The 19956-nt window shown below is 46.8% G+C and overlaps 1 protein-coding gene across 2 annotated transcripts in view; it reads right to left on the bottom strand.

The window, feature by feature from the left end:
- Positions 1-19956, bottom strand: part of robo4 (roundabout, axon guidance receptor, homolog 4 (Drosophila)) — a 160462-nt gene that overhangs the window by 48942 nt on the left and 91564 nt on the right. For both annotated transcript variants that reach the window (XM_068053837.1, XM_068053836.1), the window contains exons 10-11: positions 12541-12712; positions 4100-4291 (exon numbers count right to left, since the gene is read on the bottom strand). In XM_068053837.1, coding sequence (XP_067909938.1) covers positions 4100-4291; positions 12541-12712 — 364 coding nt within the window. The remainder of the gene's footprint in view (positions 1-4099; positions 4292-12540; positions 12713-19956) is intronic.

Below are 19956 nucleotides of genomic sequence, written 5' to 3'. Positions count from 1 at the left end.
GTCGTAAGGGGTGCAGATAGGTGTTTCTGTAGCCACAAACGAGACTCAGAATGGTATGTTGCTTCCCTGGTGCTAGGGTCAAGGATGTCTTGGAGCAGCTGCAGGATATTCTGAAAGGGGAGGTTGAGCAGCCAGAGGTATTGGTCTATATTGGTACTAACGACATAGGCAGGAAGAGAGATGAGGTCCTGCAAAGTGAATATAAGGAGTTAGGTAGAAGGTTAAAAAGCAGGACCTCTAGGGCTGTAATCTCAGGATTACCTCCTGTGCCATGTGCTAGTGAGGGTAGGAATAGGAGGATTAGGCAAATGAATACATGGCTGAAGAGCTGGTGTAGGCGGGAGGGCTTCAGCTACTTGGATCATTGGGATCTCTTCTGGTGCAGAGGTGACCTGTACAGGTAGGATGGGTTGCATCCAAACTGGAGGGGGACCAATATCCTTGCGGGAAGGTTTGCTAGTACTACTCGGGAGGGTTTAAACTAGTCTTGCAGGGGGGTGGGACCCAAAGTTGTAGTCTCTCCGATGAGATAGTTGAGGCAAATGTAGAGGTTAAAGCAAGTCCAGTAGACAGGCCGGGCAGGGGCAGGACAGGGAGCGTGGAAGGTCTGATAGGCTAAACTGCATTTACTTTAATGCAAGAAGCCTCACAGGTAAGGCAGATGAACTCAGAGCATGGATCGGGACATGGGATTGTGATATTATAGCTATTACGGAAACGTGGTTGAGGGATTGGCAGGACTGGCAGCTCAATGTTCCGGGGTACCGATCCTTCCGGCGTGACAGAGGTGGAAGTAAGACAGGAGGGGGAGTTGCACTATTGTTTAGGGAGGACATCACGGCAGTACTTAGAGAGGATATCCCAGGAGGAATGTCCAGCGACGGCATATGGGTAGAACTTAGAAATAAGAAAGGGGTGATCACTTTGATGGGATCATACTATAGGCCCCCCAATAGTCAGAGGGAAGTGGAGGAGCATACATGTAGGGAAATCACAAATAGATGTAGGAATTGTAGGGTTGTAATAGTAGGTGATTTTAACTTCCCTAATATTGACTGGGACTGCATTAGTGCCAAGGGATCAGATGGGGAAGAATTTGTTAAGTGTGTCCAGGATAGTTTTCTGAAGCAATATATGGATGGCCCTACTGGAGAAGAGGCTACACTCCACCTCCTCTTAGGAAATGAGGATGGGCAGGTGGTTGATGTGTCAGTGGGGGAGCACTTTGGGACCAGTGACCATTACTCTATATTAGCTTCAAGATAGTTATGGAAAAGGATAGGACTGGTCCTCAGTTTAAATCCTAAATTGGGGGAAGGCTAATTTCGATGGCATCAGACAGGAACTCTCAAAAGTTAAGGCTGTTTACAGGTAAAGGGACGTCTGGCAAGTGGGAGGCTTTTAAAAGTGAGATAGGAAGAGTTCAGGGCCGGCAAGTTCCTGTTAGATGGAAGGGCAAGGCTGGCAAATTTAGGGAACCTTGGTTGACGAGGGATATTGAGGGTCTGGTCAGGACAAAGAAGGAGGCATATGTCAGGTATAGGCAGCTGCGATCGAGCGAGTTCCTCGAGGAGTATAGGGGATGTAGGACTACACTTAAGAAGGAAATTAGGAGGGTGTAAAGGGGCCATGAGATTTCCCTGGCAGATAAGATAAAGGAGAATCCTAAAAGATTCTATAAGTATATGAAGAGTAAAAGGGTAGCTAGGGAGAGAGTAGGTCCCCTTCAGGATCAGTGTGGCAATCTAAGTGTGGAGCCACAGGAAATGGGCGAGGTCTTGAATGAATATTTCTCGTCTGTATTTACCGTGGAGAAGGTCATGGAAGCTAGTGAGTTCAAGGGAGGGAACACCAATATCCTGGAGCATATCAACATTACAAAGCAGGAGGTGTTGGAGATCTTGAAGCGCATTACGGTGGATAAATCCCCAGGGAATGACCAGGTGTATCCTAGGATGCTCTGGGAAGCAAGGGAGGAGATTGCTGGGGCCCTGGCAGAGATTTTTGTATCATCGTTAGCCATGGGTGAGGTAACGGAAGACTGGAGGATAGCTAATGTTGTGCCTTTATTTCAGAAGAGCAGCAGGGATAAGCCAGGGAACTACAGGCCGGTGAGCCTTACATCAGTGGTGGGAAAGTTATTGGAAGGGATTCTGAGAGACAGGATTGAGATGCATCTGGAAAGGCATGGTCTGATTAGGGATAGTCAGCATGGCTTTGTGCGTGGGAAATCATGTCTCACGAATTTGATTGAGTTTTTCGAGGAGGTGACCAAGAGGATTGATGAGGGCAGGACGATGGACGTTGTCTACATGGACTTTAGCAAAGCCTTTGACATGGTCCCGCATGGTAGGCTGGTCCAGAAGGTTCAAACACATGGGATCCAGGGTGAGCTAGCAAATTGGATACAAAATTGGCTTGGTGATAGGAGGCAGAGAGTGGTAGTGGAGGGTTGTTTTTCAGATTGGAGGCTGGTGACCAGTGGTGTGCCGCAGGGATCTGTGCTGGGCCCTCTGTTGTTTGTCATATATATTAATGACTTGGATGTGAATGTAAGGGGCATGATTAGTTAGTTTGCAGATTACACCAAAATTGGTGGTATAGTGAGTGAAGAAGGTTGTCTAAGGTTACAACAGGATATAGATCAACGGGAAAAGTGGGCAAGGGAGTGGCAAATGGAATTTAACGCAGACAAGTGTGAAGTGATGCATTTTGGGAAGTTAAACCAGGGCAGGACATGTACAGTGAATGGCAGGGCCCTGGGGAGTGTTCTTGAACAGAGACACCTTGGGGTGCAAGTACATAGTTCCTTGAAAGTGGCAACACAGGTAGACAGGGTGGTGAAGAAGGCGTATGGCATTGTTTAGAGAGATACAGCACTAAAACAGACCCTTCGGCCCAACGGGTCTGTGCCAACCATCAACCACCCATTTATACTAATCCTACACTAATTCCATATTCCTACCACATCCCCACCTGTCCCTATATTTCCCTACCACCTACCTATACGAGGGGCAATTTATAATGGCCAATTTACCTGTCAACCTGCAAGTCTTTGGCATGTGGGAGGAAACCGGAGCACCCGGAGAAAACCCACGCAGACACAGGGAGAACTTGCAAACTCCACACAGGCAGTACCCAGAATTGAACCCGGGTCGCTGGAGCTGCGAGGCTGCAGTGCTAACCACTGCGCCACTGTGCCGCCCCATTTTAATTCAATACTTTTGGATTGTAGCTTCATCGGCCGAGGCACTGAGTACAAGAGTTGGGATGGCATGTTCCAGTTAAACATAACGTTGGTTAGGCCGCATTTGGAGTACGGTGTGCAGTTCTGGTCGCCGCACTACAGGAAAGATGTGATTAAGCTAGAGAGGGTGCAGAAAAGATTCACAAGGATGTTGCCTGGTTTGGAGGGCCTGAGTTATAAAGAGAGATTGGATAGGCTGGGTCTGTTTTCCCTGGAGCGAAGGAGGCTGAAAGGGGACATGATAGAAGTATATAAAATGATGAGAGGCATAAATAGGGTAGATAGCCAGAGTCTGTTTCCCATGGTAGGGGTGACTAAAACTAGAGGGCATAGATTTAAGGTGAGAGGGAGGAGGTTTAAAGGGAATCAAAGGGGTACATTTTCCACACAAAGAATAGTGGGTATCTGGAATGAGCTGCCTGAGGAGGTGGTGGAGGCAGGAACAGTAGTGACATTTAAGAGGCATCTGGACAGGTACTTGAATGAGCAAGGCATAGAGGGATGTGGAATTAATACAGGCAGGTGGGATTAGTATAGATAGGCACTATGGTCGGCATGGGCGCGGTGGGCTGAAAGGCCTGTTTCTATGTTGTACGACTCTATGACTCTATGACAGGGTCCTAGTAATCCCAGACAGACAATTCCTTGTGTGTAGAATCTCAATTCCCTGCACCTATCTAATTAGTGCAGGTACCAAACACTGGGGCCTGACGGCATCTTCTCCAACAAGCAGCTCCATGGGTGAGTAGCAATAACCTGCTTGCCCTCAGCTCAATATTACTACTTTGCCAAGTCTCCAACCCTTTTACAGTGTCTGTTGGTGATGATAACTTGTCACCAGATCTCTCTCACCTTTGCTCAGCCTGTGTTTTTTCTGAATATTACAGCGTTTTGTGCGGCGACGACAGTATAACCACACACTGAGCACCATCAGGATGATCCAGATCACACTCCCAGCACTCACGATGAAAACGGGCTGCCTCACAAACTCCAGTATCAGTCCAAGGATCGAAGACTCCACTGACTTCTCCTGAGTGGAAGGGTCTGAGATTTAAAGATCACAATTTAAAGGTTCACAGCAAATAGCTACTTAACATTAACTATTAAAGCGCAGGTAATTATATGTAGTGGAGACATTAATTGTCCCTTACAGACACTGTTTCATCTTTATGTTGTTTCTGGTTCCCAGATGTTGGAAAGAATCACACTTTAAACTTGGAAAAGGCTGGAGTCAGTCTCGTTTATTTCAGCACCATGCTTTTTGCTGGCGAACCTGATTCCCACTGGTTCTCGAGTTACATGTAACATGACTCCTCAGTGCGGCTGTGAATGTGGCCCCCTACTTGTACACTTACACATAACAACTAGTTCCTAACACTTTACAGATAATATAACAATATATACATATATAAGAGACACATTATGTAAACATAAGAAAATGACAGGCACAAAAAGACCTACTGGTCCATCCAGCCTGTTCCCACACACTTGCGGTATCTTAAGAGTCATTACGGCACAGAAGGAGGCCACTTAGCCCATCGCGTCCATGCCAGCTCTCTTGTGCATCACTCCCCACCCACTGGAGCTATAGACTCTCCTGGGAAGGGTGAAAGACCAAAAAAGGGATTCCATATTAAATGTTAAGCCACAGAAGCTGCTGCTGGATATAGGGGTAGATTGGTGAGGTGTTTCTCTGCCACCGTGTAATAGGAACCTATCTAACCATTAGTATACTGGCCCTGTCTGATATTTTTTCTGGAGTCAGCTTCATTTACATCATGTTAGCAGATTCCTGATCAATGGTGAGGTGAGGTGAGGGAGGTTGGAAGTGACCAGTGGTGACAAATCAGGTATAAAAAGTGATGGGTAAAATTAAAGGGACCGGGCCATTTAAAAGGGTACATGGCTATATATGTGGGGATACAAATGTTTATAACAAAGAAAATGACAGTTAATATTTTCACCATGTTATTTCAATCTCTGCAAAGGTCTTTGGGGATCACAAACTGCTGACAGAATCTATGAAAAATGCAGATTGCAGCGCTTAAGTTTCTTGTTACAAGGTGCAAGTGATTCAGAATACGATGGTAGAATGAAGGGTGTACATGCTCTCCCCAATGGACAGCAATGCAGCATTCCCAAAAGGTGACAGAGGAACAGGACTTGAGGTTACAGCTGACTGTTACTGGCAGTGCCAGCCCTATGCTGCGTGTTAGCTGCAGTTATTCTTGCAGTAGATGGTACAGTTCTGTATCGGGCTGCTTACTGGCCTAAAGTCTGTGTGGCTAGTTTTGTATAGTCATAGGGCAGGTGATGTACCTCTGAATGGGTGGGATAGGAATGCAGAGTCTGACCCCAGTGCAGCCTGAACATCCTGACATCTCTTTATTACTCATTCTCTGCTGCTTCCCAAAATTGTATTTATGCAGTGTTACGACCAGCTGAGAAGGGATCTAGGGGTTCCCTCTCAGCCTTTGCCTGGTTTAACCATAACGGGGTTTAATTTTTAAAAACACCGTTTTTGTTTTAGCTCCCCTCAGTGAATTCTTGTTCACCGCTCCATTTGTAAGACAAAGAAATCAAACAGTCATCAATGTACCGGAAAAAGAGTTTGGGAAGGGGGCCTGAGAAGGACTGGAACAAGGAATGTTTGACATATCCCACAAAAAGACAGGCATAACTAGGACCCATCCGGGTACCCATAGCAACACCTTTTACTTGAAGGAAGTGAGTGGAGTTGAAGGAGAAGTTGTCCAATGTGAGAACAACTATATCAGTGCAGTTTCCTGCTCCCGCCCGGAATTGGAAAACTTTATCAACTTTGCTTCTAATTTCCATCCTTCTCACCTTAACATGGTCCATCTCCTAGACTTCTCTGAGTCCATCTCTGGGGATAGGCTGTCTATTAATATTCATTATAAGCCCACCGACTCCCACAGCTACCTCGACTACACTTCTTCATACACTGCCTCCTGTAAGGACTCCATTCCATTCTCCCAGTTTCTCCGTCTCCGATGCATCTGCTGTGATGATGCAACCTTCCAAGACAGCGCTTCTGATATGTCTTCTTTCTTCCTCAACTAAGGTATCACCCCCACTGTGGTTGACAGGGCCCTCAACTGTGTCCGGCCCATTTCCCGCGTCTCTACCCTCACCCTTTCCCCTCCCTTCCAGAACCGCGACAGGGTTCCCCTTGTCCTCGCTACTCCATTAACTTCCACATCCGAAAGATCATCCTCTGCCATTTCCGCCATCTTCAGCATGATGCCACTACCGAATGTATCTTCCCCTCCCAGTCAACATTCCGAAGGGATCGTTCCCTCCGCAACACCCTCATCCACTCCTCCATTACCCCCATCACCTCCCCACGACACCTTCCCCTACAATCGCAGGAGGCCCATTTACCTCCTCTCTCCTCATTATTCAAGGCCCCAAACACTCCTTTCAAGTGAAGCAGCGATTGACTTGTGCTTCCTTCAGTTTAGTATACTGTATTCGCTGCTCACAATGTGGTCTCCTCTCCATTGGGGAGACCAAACACAGACTGGGTGACCGCTTTGCAGAACATCTCCGCTCAGTCCGAAAGCATGACCCCGAGCTTCCGGTTGCTGGCTATTTCAACACTCCCCCCGCTGCTCTCATGCCCAAATGTCCTGGGATTGCTTCAGTGTTCCAGTGAACATCAACTCAACTCAAGCTCGAGGAACAGCATCTCACTTACCGATTAGGCACACTACAGCCTGCCGGACTGAACATCGAGTTCAATAATTTCAGAGCTTGAAGGCCCCTCCCTGCCTTTATATTTCTATTTATTTTTTTTTCTTTTTTGTGTTTATTTTATTTTAGTTTGTTTCTACTGTGCCTACCTACTGTTTTTTTCATGTTCGTGTTTGGGGCCAGGCTGTTCAGTTTTCTGTCCATTAACACCCTCTTTGTACTAATACTTTGTCTTTCACCACACCATTAACATACCTTTTGCCTTTGCTCCATGACCTTCGGGTCAGTTATTCTTTGTCACCACTTTCTCTTTTGTTATCTCTTGCCCCGCCCCTGCTTTATTTGCTTAAAACCTATTGCATTTCTGGCTCTGCCAGTTCTGATGAAGGGCCACTGACCTGAAACATTAATTCTGTTTCTCTCCCCACAGATGCTGCCTGACCTGCTGAGTATTTCCAGCATTTCTTGTTTTTATTTCAATTTCCAGCATCTGCAGTATTTTGCTTTCATTATAGTCATGTGACCAGCTGGTTTAACCAGTCCTGGCTTTGCGGATTGTATCATCTTAGCAGACCTTGGAATGCGAGCTTCCGTATACCTTCAATGTCTGGTGATCAAAATCCATTTGGGTTAATTGGATCAGGGAATAGTCCTTTGTCTCCATAAGCAGCGTCTTAGTATGCAAACGTCCTTCCAGCCAAAATGTCAGGTGATCTCTTTAACACACCATTTCTTCACTCCAGCAACAATTAATATGCCTCATTTTTTGCAGGTGTGGGTGTGCGTGACAGACGGAATTCCCATTGGGAAACCCATTATCCCAAAGTCCTGGCACAGTTGTTAGCACCACAGCCTCACAGCTCCAGCGACCCGGGTTCAATTCCGGGTACTGCCTGTGTGGAGTTTGCAAGTTCTCCCTGTGTCTGCGTGGGTTTCCTCCGGGTGCTCCGGTTTCCTCCCACATGACAAAGACTTGCAGGTTGATAGGTAAATTGGCCATTAGCAATTGCCCCTAGTATAGGTAGGTGGTAGGGAAATATAGGGACAGGTGGGGATGTGGTAGGAATATGGAATTAGTGTAGGATTAGTGTAATATGAGTGGTTGGCACAGACTCGGTGGGCCGAAGGGCCTGTTTCAGTGCTGTATCTCTAAATTAAACTAAACTAAACAATAGGCAGCAGTGCTAGAAGACTTAGCACAATGCTCGTTGGTGAATTAAACAAAAAAGACAAAAAGATTTGTAAATACGCTAAAAAATAGCATTACAAATCTCACGACTGGGCTCTTTCTGACACCAGTACAGAATCTGACCAGAAAATCAGATGAGGTGCTAAATGGGCAGAAATCTAGCATAATGGATCTTCTGTCTATTTTTCCCATACAGTTACACCCAATTTACACAATAATCAGTGTGCAAAGTCTAGTCCACATACGCCTCCTAGACAGAGCCCTGTGTTACTGACTGTGGCCCCTGACCTGGAGGCACATTCCCAATTGTTACCCAGGAAATCCGCCAATTCTGCTGGCTTCACAGGGTCATGGACAGCAGCTTACACGAGCAGGCCTTCAGCGGTGTCGGGATGTAATTCCCCTGACCAAGACCTGGAAAGGCCAGCGGAACTGTTCCAGGTCCAAAGAGGGAACTGGGTCCTTTCACTCACCTCAAATATCCACCTGTCAGGGTTTTTGCTTCAAAAAATGTCAGAAATAACATTTTCTGCTATGTTTCAGCCCCATCCTGGATCACACCCCTCCCCTGCTTCATGGGACCACTTTGTATCCTTCTATATCTCTTGCTGTGCTTCTTTCATCTCAGCAACACCCCAGAGCTGGCAAAAAGAATTGAGGCCTAAGTAAGGGCATGGAGGTATATAAAGGCTGCACAATATATTATAGTGTCCACTGCAACTAGCAGTGCCATGCAGTACTGAGGGGGGTGCTGCATTGTCAGAGGTGCCGCCTTTTAGATTGGATGCCAAAATGTGGCCCTGTCTGCGCGCTAAGGTAGACGTAAAAGATCCCATGGCACTGTTTCAAAGATTGGGCGGCACAGTGGTGCAGAGGTTAGCACTGCAGCCTCACAGCTCCAGGGACCCGGGTTCAATTCTGGGTGCTGCCTGTGCGGAGTTTGCAAGTTCTCCCTGTGACCGTGTGGGTTTTCACCGGGTGCTCCGGTTTCCTCCCACAGCCAACGACTTGCAGGTTGGTAGGTAAATTGGCCATTGTAAATTGCCCCTGGTGTGGTAGGTGGTAGGGAATATGGGATTACTGTAGGGTTAGTATAAATGGGTAGTTGTTGGTCGGCACAGACTCGGTGGGGCGAAGGGCCTGTTTCAGTGCTGTATCTCTAAATAAATAAGAGCAGGGTAGTTCTCTCAAGAATCCTGGCCATTTTTTAATCACTCAATCAACATCACTGAAATAGATTATCTGGTCATTATCACACTGCTGTTTGTGGGAGCTTTCTGTGTGAAAATTGCCTGTCGCATTTCCTACATTACAACAGTGACTACACTTCAAAAGTTCTTCATTGGCTGTTAAGCACTTTGGAATGTCCTGAGGTCTTGAAAGGCACCATATATAAACACAAGTCTTTCTTTCTTCTGTTTAAAGTAGCCTGGAGTCTCCTAGCTGGCAGAGCGATTTTGTTGTCCTTGTTATGTTCCACAATTTTTCTTGATTGGTTTCATAAAATGATTTTACTGCTCCCAGCTCCATAAAAATCTCCCATCTGAAATTATTCTGTCTTTGTGTTTGTTGATTTTACTGTCGTGTCTGTAACTAGGCTGCATGTGTAAAAAGGGCTGGGGTCTATTGGCCTATGATCCCGGGTGATTGATGGGGATGAATGAGGGAGCTGAGCATGTAATGTACACAATTCCTGTTTTCCCGTTTCCAATCGAGTACCCGACATGATGTGAAATAACTCTGTCTCCATCCTACAGCACAGGGCGAATGATAAATGATTGTTTTCTGTTCAACTCATTACAAAGCTATAGAACAGCACAGATAGAATCAACAATGGATAAATGAATAAATTTTTCATTATTAAAAAAATGAGATTGTTGTATTTCATAATCACACAAGATAACCTTTGCATGACTTGTGCAGGCTACAATATATCCTTTGTGAGATTAAAATTACTTACTTAGGAAGCTTCATCGATGTCTGTTGTGCAGGTGGTGTTTAATATCTAGGGTAAGGAGCTGAGCAGATCAGAGACAAAGAAATACTAAAGCACCTTACTGAATATTTTCAAAGCACTTCAAGGTATTTCACATATGATGACTGCTTTATTGTTTCACATGCAAGCATGGCAACTGTTCCATTGCACAGTAAGACCCCATAAATAGTCACGAATGAGCAATTAATCTGTTTTTGCTGCAGTTTGCCGAGGGAGGAGGTGTGCGGGCCGAGACACCGGAAGAACCTATTCCTCTTCCAATAGTGCTGTGGGATCTTTTACATCCACCTGAACCACTGGAACAGGCAGATGAGACAGCAGTGTAATGCCTCACCCACAGAATGGCACCTCTGCTAATGCAGCACTCCCTCTGTGTTGCACTGAAGTATTAGCCTGGACTATGGGCTCAAACTCCTAATTTGGGGTTCCAGATCGCGACATCCTGACCAAGCCCCGCGAATGGTCCCAACAGAAACAAGTGGGGCACAATCCAAAAACAATTCAGACAATGGAATGGCAGAACCCCAAAACAGGTGTAGAGTCCCACACGAAACCTTAACCCATTGTTCTCTTTCAAAAGCTAACCTCCGTGTATCGTTCCAATTCAGAGAGCATTGTGTTCACATGACAGCAAGTGTCAGCAGGCCATTCAAACATGGAAGATATCATCACTGAACCTGATCCTGTCTTCACACAATGTGCATACATTCCAGGAGTGATCACTGGATAACAATTGGCTTTCGGAATGCTGACTAATTGTCCTTCCTCTTTCCCCTGGCAAAGGGATCTGAAGTCCCTTTCGATACCTGCTAATTCAGCAAAGACTGGGCTTTGAGTCTGGGTTCTCCCTGGTCAATTGGTTCAGTGCTAAACCAGGCAATGCAGTCAATCTTAAAATCACTGGGGGCGGGAGTTGCTTTGTCCATGTACTTTAAATACAACAGCAACAGAAAGATGGAATGTTACATGTCAGCCATAGTTCAATAGGTAGCACACTTGCCTGTGTCAGAAGGTTTTGGATTTAAGTCCAACTTCCGGCACTTGAGCGCATAATCTATGCTGATTCCGCTGCAGTACTGAGGGAGTGCTGCATGGTCGGAGGTTCCGTCTTTCAGATGAGACATTAAACTGACCCTTCTCCAGTCGGGATATAAAAGAAACGCACATTTGTTCTTCCTTTTGAATCTTTCCTCTGTGCATGCTGTAAATGCAATTTCAATATTTTGCAAGTTCAGCACAGCCATGCCAAAGGATGAATCATCCCCCTGTGCTCACATGGTCACTGTCTCCCTAAAATCATCCTCCTCCTTGATGGTGTATGGAGTCAGCTGCTGGAGACAAAGCAGTGCAGGAAAGTGGCATTCACATCTTGTATAGTGTGGAGCAGATTCTGTATCAGGCAGTTCCAGGAAGCAAAGCAACTCAAAGCCATCATAAGGGCCCTTATTACCTCAATCATAGAGGGTCCAACATCAGTAACACACAGGATTGGCTGGGAGAAGTTACTGACCTACAGATAAAGATTAGTGGAGATACAGAGGCTGAAATTCCATAGAATTTTAGGGCAGCACAGTGGTTAGCACTGCAGCCTCACAGCTCCAGCGACCCAGGTTTGGTTCTGGGTACTGCCTGTGTGGAGTTTGCAAGTTCTCCCTGTAACTACGTGGGTTTGCTCCGGGTGCTCCGGTTTCCTCCCACATGCCAAAGACTTGTGGGTTGATAGGTAAATTGGCCATTGTAAAAAATTGCCCCTAGTATAGGTAGGTGGTAGGAGAATTGAGCGAAGGTGGGGATCTGAGAGGGAACATGGGATTAATGTAGGATTAGTATAAATGGGTGGTTGATGGTCAGCACGGACTCGTTGGGCCTGTTTTGGTGCAATATCTCTCTAGAATATTTTTAGTGCACTCATAATGTTCCTAACGCACTATTTTAATGAGGTCATTAATCTGTTTTCATTTAAATAGCACAGGGGGAATTGTGCACAAATTCATTAACCACTACAGTAAGGAAGGCACTCAGTGGAATTTTAACCACAGGCTGTTGCTGGGAGGAGTAACTGAGCCCCATGGTGACAAGGCTGGATTAACATTAGTATAGATACACAGGGTGTTGACTGCGAGGAGTTTCTGCAAGCGGCAGTGTTGGGGAGCTGGATGAACAGAAGAAATGCAGAAATGCAGCTGGTAGCACATGTTGTGAGTCTTCGGTGGGTCTGTGAGTCCCCCTGTTCAGAGAAGGGAACAGGCTGACAGACAACCTGACCTAAATAAGTCACAATACTAACGAGGCTTCTGAAAACCCAAAGAATCAGAGGGAATGGGAAACAAGACTGTATGCAACGAACCTATGGCCTTCGCCGTCCCTTGTTTCCCATGACCCCCTACTGACCTAAGTAGATGTATTGTGGTTTGGTATGTACTCCTACTCCAGCACCATTGATTGCTGCGATCTGCACACGGTACTCAATCCCAGAATCCAGTGCGGGTATCTCCAGGCGGTGTGTACTGCCATCCACTGTCCAATTCCTGTGATGTTGCGTCTCGTTCCCGAAACACCAAACCTGTCATACGAAAGGCAGAAAAGGAAATAAAACACTTTATATTATTTAGATACATATTTTGACCCCACAGAGGGCCTATAATGCAATGTCGGGCAACTGGTGTCTGCATTATCGGGTACTGAGGCCTGAGGCCTACAACCCGGTCAAGGCAGCCACCTTGCCTGCCCAGAGGAGGCTATGATCCTGCCCACAATCTGTCCATTACTCTCTTTAAACCCCCAACGTCAATTCATATTCGGCTACATAATGTGACTAGAAAGTCTAAACATTGCTCCAAGTGTCTGTTTGGAACAACTGCTTAGGGACAGCTTCCACAAAAATACCTGCTGGCCCTAGTCCCTGAACCCCTCCTCGAGTGCACACCACTCAACATGAGAGACCCAGCAGCCAACATCCCTTCACTGGCTGCTGGCACCTGACACTCCAGCCCAGGCACTCTCAGTGTACCATGAATAAATGACCTGATGCACCAAAACATCAAGCTGACCTCATTATATGGGAAGGTGGGCTCATTTGGGCATGGCATACTGCATGCTCAAAGTATTATTTTCCCAGTGTGTTCCGGTCATAGGAATGAAGAGAAACTGGAAAATTTATCTACACAGGACTCAGTTTTCTTTCTTCTTTTGGGCCTCCTTATCTCGAGAGACAATGGATACGCGCCTGGAGGTGGTCAGTGGTTTGTGAAGCAGCGCCTGGAGTGGCTATAAAGGCCAATTCTGGAGTAACAGGCTCTTCCACAGGTGCTGCAGAGAAATTTGTTTGTTGGGGCTGTTTCACAGTCGGCTCTCCCCTTGCGCCTCTGTCTTTTTTCCTGCCAACTACTAAGTCTCTTCGACTCGCCACAATTTAGCCCTGTCTTTATGGCTGCCCGCCAGCTCTGGCGAATGCTGGCAACTGACTCCCACGACTTGTGATCAATGTCACACGATTTCATGTCGCGTTTGCAGACGTCTTTATAACGGAGACATGGACGGCCGGTGGGTCTGATACCAGTGGCGAGCTCGCTGTACAATGTGTCTTTGGGGATCCTGCCATCTTCCATGCGGCTCACATGGCCAAGCCATCTCAAGCGCCGCTGACTCAGTAGTGTGTATAAGCTGGGGATGTTGGCCGCTTCAAGGACTTCTGTGTTGGAGATATAGTCCTGCCACCTGATGCCAAGTATTCTCCGAAGGCAGCGAAGATGGAATGAATTGAGACGTCGCTCTTGGCTGGCATACGTTGTCCAGGCCTCGCTGCCGTAGAGCAAGGTACTGAGGACACAGGCCTGATACACTCGGACTTTTGTGTTCCGTGTCAGTGCGCCATTTTCCCACACTCTCTTGGCCAGTCTGGACATAGCAGTGGAAGCCTTACCCATGCGCTTGTTGATTTCTGCATCTAGAGACAGGTTACTGGTGATAGTTGAGCCTAGGTAGGTGAACTCTTGAACCACTTCCAGAGCGTGGTCGCCAATATTGATGGATGGAGCATTTCTGACATCCTGCCCCATGATGTTCGTTTTCTTGAGGCTGATGGTTAGGCCAAATTCATTGCAGGCAGACGCAAACCTGTCGATGAGACTCTGCAGGCATTCTTCAGTGTGAGATGTTAAAGCAGCATCGTCAGCAAAGAGGAGTTCTCTGATGAGGACTTTCCGTACTTTGGACTTCGCTCTTAGACGGGCAAGGTTGAACAACCTGCCCCCTGATCTTGTGTGGAGGAAAATTCCTTCTTCAGAGGATTTGAACGCATGTGAAAGCAGCAGGGAGAAGAAAATCCCAAAAAGTGTGGGTGCGAGAACACAGCCCTGTTTCACACCACTCAGGATAGGAAAGGGCTCTGATGAGGAGCCACCATGTTGAATTGTGCCTTTCATATTGTCATGGAATGAGGTGATGATACTGAGTAGCTTTGGTGGACATCCGATCTTTTCTAGTAGTCTGAAGAGACCACGTCTGCTGACGAGGTCAAAGGCTTTGGTGAGATCAATGAAAGCAATGTAGAGGGGCATCTGTTGTTCACGGCATTTCTCCTGTATCTGACGAAGGGAGAACAGCATGTCAATAGTCGATCTCTCTGCACGAAAGCCACACTGTGCCTCAGGGTAGACGCGCTCGGCCAGCTTCTGGAGCCTGTTCAGAGCGACTCGAGCAAAGACTTTCCCCACTATGCTGAGCAGGGAGATTCCACGGTAGTTGTTGCAGTCACCGCGGTCACCTTTGTTTTTATAGAGGGTGATGATGTTGGCATCGCGCATGTCCTGGGGTACTGCTCCCTCGTCCCAGCACAGGCATAGCAGTTCATGTAGTGCTGAGAGTATAGCAGGCTTGGCACTCTTGATTATTTCAGGGGTAATGCTGTCCTTCCCAGGGGCTTTTCCGCTGGCTAGGGAATCAATGGCATCACTGAGTTCCGATTTGGTTGGCTGTATGTCCAGCTCATCCATGACTGGTAGAGGCTGGGCTGCATTGAGGGCAGTCTCAGTGACAGCATTCTCCCTGGAGTACAGTTCTAGGTAGTGCTCAACCCAGCGGTCCATCTGTTTGCGTTGGTCAGTGATTATGTCCCCCGATTTAGATTTGAGGGGGGTGATCTTCTTGATGGTTGGCCCAAGAGCTCTCTTCATGCCATCATACATTCCTCTGATGTTTCCGGTGTCTGAGGCCAGCTGAATATGACTGCATAGGTGTTGCCAGTAGTCGTTTGCGCAACGCCTAGCTGTTCTTTGTGCAGTACTTCTGGCTGCTTTAAGTGCTGCGGATGTTAAATCGCTGGGGGCTTTCTTGTAGTTCAAAAGTGCAATGCGCTTAGCGGCCATGACAGGTTCCAGCTCTTCATTATGAGATTGAAACCAGTCTGCATTTCTCTTCGCACTTTTGCCGTAGGTGGTCAAAGCTGACTCATAGATGGCGTCTCTGATGTGGGCCCACTTGGTCTCAGCATCCCCTGTGGGAGTGTTTTGAAGGGCTGTTACAAGTGAATTTAGAAATTTTTGTAACAGCTGTGGGTGAGAAATTCTGCTCGTGTTGATGCGCGGGTGGCCCTTCTGCTTGGAATGATGCAACTTCTTTGGTCTGAGTCTAACCTTGCTGCACACCAGGGAGTGGTCGGTGTCGCAGTCCGCACTGTGGAAGCTGCGTGTGATTTGAACACTGTTTAAGGCGGCTCGCCTTGTGACAATGAGGTCTAGCTGGTGCCAACGACGTGATCTTGGGTGCCTCCATGAAACCTGGTGACAGGGTTTAGTGTGAAAGAACGAGTTGGTGATGCAGAGGTTATGATAGGTACACAACTCAAGCAGTCTCTGCCCGTTCTCATTCATCCTTCCAACGCCATAGCGCCCAAGGCAGGAGGGCCATGAGTCATGGTCGGCCCCAACCCTGGCATTAAAGTCCCCCAGCAGGAATAGGTGTTCGGTGTTGGGGATGCTGCTAATGATGTTATGGAGTTGTTCATAGAACTGGTCTTTAGCTTCAGGTGCGGAGCAGAGTGTTGGAGCATAGATGCTGAGTAGGTGTACTGGACCAGAGGTGGTGAGCAGTCGGATGGACAGTATGCGTTCCGAGCCATTTGAGGGAGGCTCTATCATGCTGAGCAAGGAGTTTCTGATGGCGAAGCCCACTCCATGCTGTCTTGGTTCTTCAGGATCCCTGCCCTGCCAGAAGAAGGTGTAGTCTTGCTCTGCTAGAGAGCCACTCGCGGGGAGGCGAGTCTCCTGAAGTGCTGCAATGTCCACATTGAGTCTACTGAGCTCGTTGTTAATGATGGCGGTCTTCCGAGAATCGTTGATTTGTGTAAGGTCTTCCGACAGGCCAGGACACATAGTTCTGACGTTCCAGCTTGCAAAGCGAAGGGCTGGTACCTTCTTTCCTTTTTTCATGTTGTTTGGTGCGGTGTATCAGTCCACCTTTCGGGCAATGACCCTGAGCTCCAAGCACCCATTGAAGCAGGCAGACTGTGGCGGGACAGAACCTTATTGACCGGGGGCTGCCCGGTTTGAGGCGGGCGGTAGCTGTCCAGTGAGGTGCAATGACCTCTCCCACCGACAAAGGCAACCCGTGGCGCCCAGTTTCTACGCCAATTTATCTGGACTTATAACCCGTAACTGCTGCCTTCCGTGTTGTTTCAGTCGCTGTGAGGCAACTATGGAGTGACCTCTCCATGGCGCATGCCTGGGCAAATTTATGGAGGTTGAGAGTTGCCCAGTCGTCAAAACCCCCCTCTCGGCCTTTCTGGTCACAGGACTCAGTAAGGGAACATAAATAAGACATACACCAGGCAAGATCAAAATCACCACTTTTTAAAACATTGAAATATTAACAGTTTTATTATAAACATTATGTTCCATAATTTCTTCATATTTGCATCAAATATTTGTGAACATTTAATGTGAATTGTGCTGAAAAGCTGAAGTCTTTTTTTTTTGGCCCATTTTTCTCCTTGTTTAGTGGTTTGCAAATTCATTTAATGTACCTGACAGAAAGTGGCCAATCATTACGTCAATAACCGGCTTCACACTTCGTAAACTAAACAAGCTGCATGTAGGCAACAAAATGGGGAAAGAGAAAAAAAAAAAATCAGCATTAGTAGAACATTTTTGTACATTTGTTAGCTGGCTTGGAAACATAGGCTATCCATCATGTGAATGCGTGCAGTCTTTCACCCAACTTTGCTATCTTTCACCTCAATCCTGCTATCAACTCAAGTGCAGGCCAGATCCCAGGCCTGAATACAGGCTGGTTCCCAGGCCCCAGTGCAGGCCAGTTCCTAGGCTCCAGTGCAGCCTGGTCCCCAGGCCCCAGTGCAGCCTGGTCCCCAGGCCCCAGTGCAGGCCGGTCCCCAGGCCCCAGTGCAGCTCGGTTCCCAGACCTCACCCAAGGCTAAGGATCACAAAGAACAGCCAGAATGTCAGGCAGATAGAGGTGGATAATAATCAGGAGAAATTCTGGGATTTAGAGTGATGGCAAGGGTAGGAAGGTGAAGGGGAGTGAGGAAATCCTCCTGGAAAAAAAAAATTAGGAGACAAGCACCCCCTCTCTTCCAGGGTTTGCAACTAATCTCTACACCACAGTTCAACTTATCAGCACAACGGCTGCCTCTGCCCAGCCTGAATTACAAAATCACAGCACATACAAAAAGGCACAGTTGCCTTCGAAGTTTAGAATTTGCACTCAGCGATGAATTTTGTTGACAAAGTCCAGCTTTGAAGGCTTGGGACCCAAGGTATAAATGGAACACAATACAAGGAATCTTAGGAATTTACACAGTTGGCAGGGAGCCTACCAGAGATTTGGCCACAATTCTACAATGGTCAAAACAATTGTGGGTAGGATGCGGCTGAATTTCTGAACCGCTAGAGGATGAGACTCCTTGCCAAAACCACAGGCTCGTAGGCCAAGAGTTTCCTCAGAGCTGCTCCCTGCTCTGCAACCGTAACTTTGTTGGAAGTGGGACAGAAGGCCTCAGTAATGTGCGTAAAATGGGTTTTCCCACTGCACTTCCATTGAAGGCATGACAGTAGAGTGGAAGCAGCTCTGTGGAAAATCCCGGCCATAAAGTACCCCTAATGGGTAAGTGATCAGATACCGGGGATCTTCACTTGTGACTGAAGAAGGGTTAATTTTCCAAGTTTGCACTATTGATGCAGCCTCACCTGCTGATTGCACAAAACAGACATCCCAGGCTCACTGCCCACGATTCTCTATTGGATTGATGGGCAGGAGTCTGTGGACATTAGGAACACGATTTCCGTACATGTGCAGACAGCGGGCAAGGAAAATTGTCCCTACGAAGTCCTTCTTCTTGGTGAAATACAAATGCAGTGAATCACTGCACTAGAAGCAAAAGGAAATGCTGGGACCTGTAATTGAAGCATGAACTGCTATAAACTCAGGTTATCCGGGAGACGATGGATTAACACTCTGGGAGGAGACTTAACATGATCATTAGTTTTGATGAAGACCCAACAGGCTAGCCTATCTCTCTCTGTCTCCTGCAGGGGCTTTGAGCCAGTTTATAAAATGACTAGTGGAAACAGGCAGACTAGGAAGGTCCCAGGCTCTGCTGAGTTAGCTGAGCAGTGGGAGAGGTGCTACCATTGGACTCAGTGCTGCTAGAAGAAAAGAAAAGAAAGTCAGACATGGCTCCTGATGACTATTTATCAATGCTTGATGCAATTCTGGGCCCTATTTTGTTCTCCTCAGATGGTGATTGAAACACAGTTCCAGCATTTTCTATTTACTTGAATTCATTAAAGTACTTGGATACCAATATCCATCTTCTTAACAAGTAATGTAGCAATTGTATTGAAAAATATGCAGTGCTTTGATCCTTCCCCACCACTTCCCCCGCCCCCAAGAGTTCTGAAAATATTTAATGAAAATTCAGTCATTGAAGTATCTGCACATTAGGTATGAGGGCCTACTACCATCAGTTACCTGGGCATGGAACCAATCTGGGATTGGCAGACATTTACTATGGAAAGCAGCTCTGCTCACTGTTGATCATCTTCCTCTCTGTGCTGCAATCAAGGTTCATAATCTAGCTTCTACTCCAGTCATTGCTTCACAGGAGCTCAGAACAGTGGATTAACGTACCTCCCTTTCCTTCCACCTTCTAAAATACATGCTTGATATCATTAATTTCTCATTAATCACATTATTGCATCTTCTTTATGCTTTTCAGCCCCAGGGATATTCTGCAATATGGGCTTTGGCCCTTATTTATATTTTTGACCCATATTATTTCTTTTTTTTTAAACTTTGGTTTCCTGGAATGTTGTCTTCCAAGGACACCTGCCAACATTTAAAAGGTTCAAAACAAGGCATGAGGCATGCTATTCGCACAGATACTCAGCAGGGTTTAAACTAAGTGGCGTGTGCCCAACATTGTATAGTGTTCAAGTTCAAAGAGGATGTTGTTCTAGCACTTTGAACCATATGGGAATCCTTCACAAGCAACTTATGCTTCACAGAAGATTACATGACTTTCTGGTGAGGTGGGTGGTGTGTGAATGGACTGCAATGCACATGGCATCATGCTGTGTGGGACAGGCTGGTAGGATAAGTGTGGCACTTGCTGTCTGTCATTGTCATATGTTTGACTATGTACCATTTTCCAACAGGCTTGTTGCTGATGTTATGGAGAATCTAGTGTGAGAGCATTGAACCAAAGCCGCATCGGTGAAGTGAAGATCCATTACACAACCCCAGAAGATGCATTCTCTCACAAGGTTGTAGTGTAGTGGTGACTTCACCTTA

Source organism: Heterodontus francisci, chromosome 22 (assembly GCF_036365525.1).
Source record: "Heterodontus francisci isolate sHetFra1 chromosome 22, sHetFra1.hap1, whole genome shotgun sequence".
NCBI lineage: Eukaryota > Metazoa > Chordata > Chondrichthyes > Heterodontiformes > Heterodontidae > Heterodontus > Heterodontus francisci.
This window is presented reverse-complemented; position numbering and strand designations above follow the sequence as displayed.